Genomic DNA, 10,453 nt, shown 5'->3' with positions numbered 1-10,453 from the left:
GAATCCTTGCATTACTTCGCCTTTAGAGTAGGTCATACATTGATCATGACACGATTGGAAAAAATTTCAGCAAAAAAAGAGCTTTTCAGAGAATTTACTAATAAAAAGGAGCTTTTATGACAATGTTTCCAGTCATCGGACTGTGAATGATAGGATACTTCGCTGCGCTGCGACATACTGAGATGTTATTTTTCTTGTCATTCAGAAATCCAAATAAGACTATGAAACATTGGCTCTAGCTAGCACTGGTTTCATCCATACTTGGTGAGAGTAGGGGCTTAGGATCTTAGTGTCTCATTGTCAGATCTCACAGTTGTGGTCTCTCAAGATGTTTTCCTGCCATCACTACTACTTTTCTATGCGGATCTCCATCGCAGCATTAAACTTCTCTGGGGTCCAATGCAGGATTCTCTACTGCTCTTAAGCTGCAGGCATGACCAAATCTGTTATTTGAAGGGGTCATACAAAACCACATGATACCAATCATAAATAACATCCAGTAAAGTGAAGCAGCCAAAGAGCAAATTCAATGCAGATAATAGCTTCACATGGCTAACACAAATCAATCTTCACACTGGAACAAAATGATTCGAGCTTTCTATTGAATACTAGACACAACAAGTGATGTAGGGTTGCTGATCGCTGCTGATCGTGGAGGACGTCACAGCTGTGGAGATGTTTCAGTCGTGGATGAAGTTGCTGTTAAGGAAGAGTTGGGATCAACCATCTTATTTCCGCTTCATCTAGTCATGAGTTCTTCTGAATTCGAACTCTTGACTCGTTCGAAACAGAGTTTGAATTCAGAAGGACTTTTGACTAGACGAAGCGGAACTTAGATGGTTGATCTCAAACTTCATCCACGACTAAAACATCTCCACAACTGTGACGTCTTCCACAATCAGCAGTGATCAGCAACCGGTTCTGCATCAACAAGAACAATAAAAAGGGTGTACATATATATACATACATGGCTTGAACAATGTATAGGATAAAAAATCACTTCTTTGAAGAGCAAACTGTCTTGCTTTGCAGACACTAACGCCACATGATATTGCTGCTAGAAGAGCTACCAGGAAGTGACGAGGACCGAGTACCACCGGCTTTTCCACTCCCACCACCACCACCAAAACCGCTACGACCACGGCGACGCCGGCGATGATGATCGGAATCTCTCTCCTTGCAACCCGATGATGTTGTCGTTGGGAGGCTGTTGCTGCTGCTAGATCCTCCCCTCAGTCTCCTGCCCCGAGCTTCAGAGTCTAGGGCAATCCCTGGCATCGACTCTTGCCGCTGCTGTTCGACTTCGTCGCCATTGTTAGAATGCGAGGTCCAATCGCGGTCGGTGGAATCGATTGAATTGGGCTCCCAAGGAGAAGACCAGGGCTGTCCTATGAAGCTATTGCTCCCCGCTGATTCTTGCGGCTCCATCTCACCTCCCAAGTCTCGCACCGAGACATATTTGTGGAGGCCGGGCTCCATCAGATCATCCCTCGCGATGATCTCGGATTCTTCAATGAATGGCCCCTTGGGAACCAAACCCCTTCTTCTTCCGAATCGCCCATGGAGCGCGCCGTTATTGTTGTCAGACCGCTCTGGTCGAGAGCTCCTGTTCTCAGAACAAGAGGAGTTGAGATCAGCCACTGCCTCGAGGATGGAGCAGGCCTTGGAGACGCAAGCGGGGAGAGAAAAAGCAGCGCTCCGCTGGTGGTAGTTGTGGATATCTTCGAGCAGGAAGGAGGTGCAGGACGTCGGATCGAGGTGAGGCTCTGGGTTCGGACCTGGAGCATGGTCGAAATCTCTGGAAGATCTCTTCAAAGATCTACACCTTGTTGTGGTTCTTGGGTTCAGGCTCTCCGCCCCGACGCTCGTCAGAGGAGCCTCGCCATCCGTCGGAGCCCCTTCGACCTGCACAGCTCCCTCCACCATCGCGGTTTCCAGTGGCCCATCCCTCGCTCGGCAGCTCATTAGCTGCTCGCGAACAGAGTTGCTGATGGCATTGCTTTTGCTTCTAAGCCCATTCGAAACCGCCACCGCTCCTCCGTCTCTCTGCTCGAATTTGCGCATTTGGGCAATGTTTTCGCTCGCTTTCTGGAACGAATCGAATCGAAGCCCATCAATTATACAAGAAGAACAAGAGGGGAAAGAGATTAGAATGGCAGAGAAGAACAAAGATCTCTCATAAACTGGAAACAACCAAGAGGTAAGTGATTCTTGCCTGAGTGTGTGATTGGCTGAGCTTCCTCAACCCTTCCTCCCCCCCTTCTTCGGTTTTCTGGGCCTTGTAGTTGCTGCCTCCAGCCTGGTCTCCCCTGAGGGAGTTGTCATCTATCTCGGCCATCGGGCTCCTTCTGCAGGGCGACTGCTCGGCCTTTCTCAATGAGCTCCGGCCGAGAGATTGAGGCTGAGGATTGTGATGCAGGGTATTCTCATTTCCCGTCCTTGTGGTATTTGCAGGTGAGCGGGACCGAGGGGACGCACTCCTCCGTTCCCCACCTCTCCTGTCAGCCACAGCAGAGGACCCACTACCCTTCTCCCTCGCCGGGACCGACACCATCTTGGCAGGCTGCCTCGATCTATCACTGGGAGAGCCAGATGAAGTAGGAACTTCGGATCTCCTCCCTGGAGACCGGCTCGCCCTCCTCCTTCCCCCACCGCTGCTCCTTTCCCTGATCCCGGACCGCTCTCTGCCAGGCGTCCTTCGGTGGGGAGAAGGCCTAGAGATTGGCTTCTCCCAATCCTCATCCCCCTTCTTCTCGTGATCGAAATCGTAGCTCCGCTTCGAGCCCGAGCACTTCCTATGCCCACCCCCGTTCGCATTAGAGGCCTTCTCTGAGGAGCTCTGGCTGAGGCGACCGCACTGGATGAGTGCAGCATCCATCTCCTCTTTCGTGCAGCTCGATGTCCTCACCGGGGCGGCCGGTGGGACGGCGACCGCCAAAGGACTCCGATCCCTGCCATTGCTGCCATCTTCTTTTTGTGGGATCTTCTTTGTGGGTGTCTCCCCTTTCTTCTTACCCTTCTGAGTGACAACAAACACCGGCTTCGTCTCAGCGGCTGCTTTTGCCGCTGGCTGAGCTGCTACCCCTCTTTCCTTCTCGTTCTTCTTCTCCACCTTCTTCTCATTTGGGATACATTTTGATGCGGGATCAGGAGGGGGGGAAGGGCTCTTCTTCCTGCTGAAACAAAGACCCATTTTTTTTTTTTCACGAGAGAGAGAGAGAGAGAGGATGAGAGACTAAGAGAGACCCAAAAAAAAGGAAGCCTCAAGGAATTCAAAATAATTTTGTACAACGGGCGGGATGTTAAGGAGCCTGCAAGAGAGCCGTTAAATGTGGGTCCGGGAATCGAGGAGGGGAAAAGAGGTAAGCGCTTTTGGACCGCCAACTCCCGTTTGAAACAAGGGAGGTCTTCTTGAGGCGTGACGGGATTCAAAATAATTTTCCTACAACGGGAGGGAGCCTGCAAGATAGCCGTTGGATGCCCGTCCTGTAAAGGCCTTTTGGGGTACGATGGGCCCACCTGGGTGGGGCCCAGCTTCAATTATATATTTATCGTTTCGATTTTAAGATTGGACTTTAAGTTTTGTGCATTTAACGGTCTGAAAACGGCTATATTCAGGAGTCCGTCCTATCCGCATCTTCCAGATCGGGCCAGCAATGTGGGGGTAAAAACAGCGGGCTGGGCTGGAAATGGAATCGACCGTTGAACGCCTACTTGGGGCACGTGGGATGAGGAGGGGCTGTTGTTGGCTCGTACTCTAAAAAAAAATAAAAAAAAAGGAGTAACGGAGTGGGTGGCCGTCACCTTTAGTATTCCATGCTTCTTGCGATGTTGTAGTTTTCTTCTTCTTCTTCTTCTTCTTCTTTTCTTTCTTTCTTTTTTTTTTTTCTTGCTAAAAAAAGCATCTACCGTTCGAATATGAATACATCTAATAAAATCAAAAAATAATAAATCTCAAAATATCTGGGCAACTCCCCCTCTTCGATCTGTAGAATCCTTCAAAGTAACAAGCATATAAGAAGTCACTCAGTCCGCAGCTCCGTTAGCCTCTCTGAACATATATCTGGCCTAAAAACCACACCATCACTTACCATGGCCCAAATATCCAAAAGCAAGAAGGTATCTTCCTCCACCCCCACTCGGGCTATTCTAAATCCAGCTGATTATGGTGGCCAAGTCACCTTTCAATATAACCGAGCCAGCCTATAGCACACACCAAGCATGGCTTAGAGCGGCCCAAGCCACCTGCAGCTCTACTTTAAAAACTAAGTTATCGAAAATCTGGTAGCCACCAGCAGCCACTATCCAAGAGTTCGAATCTCTAATGACAAACCCCGCACCGCCTCTTTTTTGCATGAAGCTTGACCTCTGGTTTTTGAGTGCTAATTTGCACTCCATTTGGGATTTCAACTTAAAAAAAAAAATAGAAAAAGAAAAAAACCACCACTCAAGTTTGCAGTTCATCCATACAGTGAGTAGACCGTCTAGTGATGTAACTGAATGATGTAGCGAAACAAAATACTCGGAAAAGGTTATCTTAGGAAAACGGCTTATTTGAAAATCCGTCCTCTATTTCGTTGCTTCATACTACCATAAGCCTGTAGTACTAAGTTCACTGACATATTTGTTCTAGTTATAATTTTAATTGGATAAGTTTCATGGACTCTCTTTAGTTTTCATGCAACCCTCTTGATAAAAGGAATTTTGTTTGCTTAACTAGGAAAACATCTTTATGCCACAAAATAAACTATAATCTTAAATGTCCTTGGACATTCGTTCCCATCGAGAGCCGTGTGCATCAATAATAATCGTTTCAAACCTCAACAGGAAAATCTTGTTTAAGATGTGATTGGTGCATGAAGTTTATACTAAGTACTCTTTTTTAAACAAAATTCAGGATTTTGTACCCAAGTTATTTAGCAAGGGCGGTCAACTGGGAGCAATTTAAGATCTGCCATATCCTTACTTTTCAGAAAGGATTTTCTTAGATGTAAATATCTTCAGATGGCCTAACACATAGTAAGACTCATGTCCAGAAACTCCATGTGGAGTGTCTGCTGTCATGAGAATCCAGAAGAAATTTAACCTTCGATAATATTCCCAGTCTCTACAATCCCATATGGTATCCTCAATATCAAATATTTGTTGATGGAGTGGTGACAAAGTCGAGAAAATGACATCAAAGCCTTGCCAATATACTAAATTCAATGTTTTCCAAGTTTATCCTATAAACTCTTGAAGTACTTCACACTTTTTGAGAGCAATAATGTTTTAAACTTTCTCAAGGGCATATACAGGCAAATTTCCAGCTTGCTACTATGTAAAGCTTCTATAAAACTTAAAACTAGAATCTTTCTTGTTTTCCAATATCCAGTCATTGATAGTGGTCTGAATGCTTTAATATGTGGATATTATGCTACTTTAAATACGCTTTGCAAGGAAAGCCATAAACATGAAATAGGAAAATCACTGGACTGTTTTATTCAGCAGAAGTGTATCAGTCATTATGCATAGAAATTGTCAAGCCTGATATAGCTGACTTATGCTGCTGAATTAGAAACTACAGATGTTCATAAACAGGATCTGCTAGGGTAGAAGGCTCTTAAGAACTCTTGAAGAGGTCAATACTACATTCATCGGTTTTGTCAATCCAACCACTTTACATCACATGAATTGAAAGCCAATATGATGTTCTTCCTCCAGTCAATAAGGTATATACAATTGAAAAACTTCCTTTGAGTTTGCTCAAGTAACAAGGAATCATTCAATCAACCAGGAAGAAGTTTTTGCTAAGCATCAACACTCATATTTATCAGTACAGCTTTCTGGAAAAACAGGGTTTGTCTTATGGATAATCACATAAATAATGGTGAAATCTATTTTCAACTTTGAAAGTCATCCATGAAAAAGCAAGTCTCAGTTACATTATAGTATCTATAAACACCACAAAATGGACATGCAGAAGTGGTCGCTAGTTCTGTGTTAGTCTGGGCATAATGAGTTTCAGCAATAGTTCATGCACCAGCATCAGACCATTGCTACACTGTGTTGAATAGTTTCAACTGTCAGGAGACAGAATTCATGATCGAACTGGCCAAACAGTGCAGTGATTTACAAGTCCTCACGCTAGGGGTGCTCAATAAAATCTCCACAGTTCTTACTCATCAACAACTTTAGTTGGCCCTTGGGATCCTTGCATCACATCCTTTCATACAGGAAACAACTATTTAGACAGCCTTAGTATCTTGATTATCAATATTTATGAAGAGAAAGGACCCTGCAGGTGCACCAGTGGTCTTTCTTACATAAGTACATATGCATGCAAGCATGTATCTATGCATGATCCCAGACCAATACATTAGAAGTGAGATGCAGTACCATGTAGCAATACAGCTCGGTACCAAGGGGCATACAGATACCAATACCCTAATAATACGGTATGGCTAATACAACTGTTATATTATGGGTGCTTTAATCCATGATTAGACCATTTTTATAAAAAACAATCAAGTACATTTGTATTGATGGCCTTTATAGTATTATCAAATCATAATAAAATAAATAAATTTGCCCCTTATAGTATCATCAAATCATAATAAAATAAATAAATCCATGAGGGTGCTCCTAATGGGTTGAACAATGGTATGCCATACCATACCATAGCAAACCATGCGGTATGGAGCATACCGTACTGTACCGATACATGATATAGGAGACGTATCGACACTCAGTACGCTGAACCGCCCTCATGCCGGGTGTCCCAATATAGTGACAAGGTGGCACCGATACGGAGCCCAACACTGAGATAGCGCACCTTGACTTGAACACCATATATACAAATGTGTCATCTTGCAAAAGTGAGATATATAATTTGTATAATATGTATCACATTACCTCTATTTATTAACTCAAAAAAACTTCATTGTATCAGACTAAACACTCCAAGGCCCTGGATAACAAAAAGAATTCAGAAATTTTTGGCAACATAAGGAGAAACGACTGCACTTGAAGTGTAAATGAAGATCTCGATAGCACAACATGCCTTTTTCTCAAAACACTTTTGGCTCGACCATTTTAACTTTTTAATTGATTTTCTATTATATGAATAACCTCTAGAATCATAGTATAATAACTTAAGGATCCACATTAAACCCATTGAACTAACTAATATTGGCTTATGAAGGAGCATTTGATGGACGGCTACGATCTTATTAATCAAGATTGTTTGTTGTATATTTGATAAATATACTATCCTTTTGGTTGGTATGCTCTTTCAAAGTCATCTATTGGCAAGTGAAGATGGGTGGGTGTATCTACTAAAATAAATGCTAGACATGTAAGAAACTAGCTTGGTCCACATGGCTCAATTATGGGTAGGCCTCCGCATAGCCTTTTGACTCGATGGGCTGTGTTAGTCTTAGATTTTCAAGCTTGACTGAAAATCGAACCAATCTCGGGCTGGCCAAAGTTTAGCTAATTGACTCAATCTGGCTCAGCCTAACTTGACCTCAAATAGACATGAATTTTTTCATAAATAAATGATTTATACATATTCTTAAAAGTTCCCTCTTTGGCTCCCCTTTGTCCTCCTCTAGCTATCACCCCATGCCTTGTGCCCCCTCCTCGACTATTAATCACAACCATCATCGCCTCCCTTGCTCTACCTAACAAGTGAGCTTCGACCTCTCCTCCTTCTTCCTTCCTCCGCTCCCTCCCTCTCCCTCTCTCTTGCTTGCTCTTCATCGTTGGATCCGTTCGACCTACCATAGGTGCTTGGAAGGTCAAAAACCCTCTCCCTCTTTCTCTACTCTCCCTCCCTCTCCCTCTTTCTCTACTCTCCCTCCTCTCTAGCCCACTGTATGGCCACGGAAGCCATTCGGCCTATGGAATTAGCATGAAAGGCCAAAACACCCCTCTCCCTTCCCCCATCCCTCCACTCCCCTTCTCTCTCTTAGCCCCCCAACCAAGCCACTGGAGCCACTCAATTATCCTGGTTGCGTCAGGCTAAGCGCAAGTATTTGGACTTGTTTGAGATAGACTAAATTAGGCATAGGTCCCCTCTTTCCCCACCAAGCCAAACTCAAACCACAATTTTTAGGCTCAAGTTTGGATCAGGCCGATCTTAAGCTTGTTGTCCTTTTGTTGATATTAGAGATATGCTTGGCCCGACCTAACAACTACCCAGGTCTAAGGAGAACATATTTTTATAATCAATTACATCGACAATTGGCTAAGAGATGGGCTCACAAACATAGAAACAAGCTCAAAAGGGTTCATCTTATAACAAATAGATAATAAAACACAAGAACATTAGATAATAAAACACAAGGAATACATTGAATATTGTTTTAGATTTCCTTGGAAGATTTTTTTAGATTTTCTTGGAGACCTAACTTCCAAGAACATTAGAAACAGAAAAAAAAATATTATCATTGAATATAGGATTCTTATGCAATATAAAAAGACCTCTAAGGTAAAAGGCACAGAAAATAATTCAGAAAAAGAGAATCTCCTATGCTTCAGAATGACATAACACATATTAAATTTTGTAACCAGCATACATTAATAGAAGGCCATAAGGCAAGGAAAGTAGTGACATGTTAACAGTAAGACTTCTCGAGAAGTTGGTACCAACATAGAGAAGGAAGTGGTGCAATGAGCATAAGTGACCCAACACATGACACCAAACATGAAGATCCATCCATCAAATATGCAACCACATAGTGCAACATGACATGCTACAAAAGAAAGCACCATCTACGACCAGCATTTACCATGATAACCCACGCAGGACAGCATTTACCATAATAACCCAATCATCATCAAGCTCATTCAAGTAAAATATCATGGCTCAAAAATTTCCTTCTACTTGATTCCAACACAGAAATACCAATTTACACTAGCCCAATCTCCCAAATAACTGCAGCACATTTGAAAAGAGGTTCTTCCCATCAAAATTGTATGAATTTGTTGCCTTCCAAAAAGGTAACAATTTTCAACAAGGAAATCTATACATCATATTGGAAATGGTTATATAAGATCCAGTTCTGAAGGAACCTTTCTCATCTAATCCGACAATCTTATCAGCAACCTGCAAATTAGCAAGGACATAATGGTCCATTGACTACATTGGAAACCCCCATGTATCTGTGTTGCTATGTGAATCTCAACAATATCGGAAGCACAAAACCAATTTCTTTTAATTAAAGTTATAACTTAATGAATCAAAATGCCGACCATTATTTATATGCAAAATCAAAATTCATAAATTCAAAGACCCAGGAAACCAGAAATCCTTATGAACTTTGATGGGATAACTATTTTTAAGTCAAAAAATAAGCAAGGTCAGGTAATACAGTCAATAACCAATATAATTACGATACGGTCCGATCAGAAAGGAAAGAAGCATTTCCTTTAAAGGTCTATATCTGATTATACAACACAAATCAGTCATCTTGACTCAACAGTTGCTCAAATCGACAACAGCAGCAGAAACAGAAGGGAGAAACGGCAAGAACCTTACTTGGTGGCAGAACTTTAACGTCCCTCCTTCCCTTCTCATCTATTTATTGATTTTCAAGCACCATGTTACTATACCAAGAAACGGTCTGGTGGGAGATGGATTCTCGATAATTCCATCCATCATGCAGCTTTCTGGCTATCAGAATTCCAAAAGACTATCGGAGGACGGGAGGTACTCGAACTCGTCGTCCTTGAGGTGGGCGAAAAACTTGACGGGCTTCGGCTGGCCCTCGACGGCGACTTGGAATTCGACCTTGAAGGGGAGATTGGCGGAGATCCGCTTCCCCTTCCACAACCCCAAGTACTGCTTGATCTCCCCTTCCATCCCGTTCAAATCCAGCTCGGGGGCCTTGAGGACGTGGTAGACCTTCAGCGGCACCTTCACCCGGACCCTCCTCCCGACCTTGGCCAACGCTTCCGCCTCCTCCTCCGCCACCGACGGCGACGACGACGAAGAAACGTCGGTGGTAATCGCGGCCTGGCAAGAAATCCCCCTCGTGTTCAACGCCGGGGACCGGGCGGCTAGGATCGCTGGTCGGGCGGAAACGATGGGAAACGGTGGAGGGAGAGGGGAGGAGGCGGGGTGCCGGCGGAAGAGGGCGGTCGCCGCCGCGGGCATTTTCGATTCCGGTGGCTTTATATATTATCCGGTTCCTCTATTTTTATCTCTCCGAATCCTCTCTTTTTGTTTCAAGCCGTGTCCGAATGGACGTTGGCCGTCAATTCGAGGCAGAGTTTGGAAGGGGGGGCGGGGGGACGGATGTGGAGAGCCTCCTGTAGGCTTTCCGTCGAACAGAAAGTTAGCATGAGTGGCAGCAAAAAAAGGCACATTTCGGGAAGACACCAAAACAAGCGAGCGGCGGCGTGACGGAGAGTTTAGGAGGACGCGAGATACACGGGGGGAGAGTTTAGGAGTACGGTTGAGTCCCGC

General features: G+C 44.1%; 1 protein-coding gene and 1 pseudogene across 2 annotated transcripts; both read right to left on the bottom strand.

Moving 5' to 3' along the window:
- Nucleotides 1-888: 888 nt before the first annotated feature.
- On the bottom strand, nucleotides 889-3,316 carry LOC103701655 (uncharacterized protein At1g65710). Its single transcript, XM_008783805.5, has 2 exons — nucleotides 2,216-3,316; nucleotides 889-2,088 (listed from the first exon to the last, which is right to left on the bottom strand). Exons 1-2 carry the CDS (start codon nucleotides 3,191-3,193, stop codon nucleotides 1,036-1,038), a joined length of 2,031 nt encoding a protein of 676 aa, XP_008782027.3. The 5' UTR covers nucleotides 3,194-3,316; the 3' UTR covers nucleotides 889-1,035.
- Nucleotides 3,317-9,293: 5,977 nt separating this feature from the next.
- LOC103698088 (ferredoxin-thioredoxin reductase, variable chain pseudogene) lies at nucleotides 9,294-10,310 on the bottom strand (annotated as a pseudogene). The gene has a single exon (XR_015988390.1). The product of XR_015988390.1 is annotated as a ferredoxin-thioredoxin reductase, variable chain pseudogene (transcript).
- Nucleotides 10,311-10,453: the final 143 nt, after the last annotated feature.

Source organism: Phoenix dactylifera, chromosome 6 (assembly GCF_051530095.1).
Source record: "Phoenix dactylifera cultivar Ajwa chromosome 6, Ajwa_hap1_PhDact_Kaust_v1.1, whole genome shotgun sequence".
Classification (NCBI taxonomy): Eukaryota; Viridiplantae; Streptophyta; class Magnoliopsida; order Arecales; family Arecaceae; genus Phoenix; species Phoenix dactylifera.
This window is presented reverse-complemented; position numbering and strand designations above follow the sequence as displayed.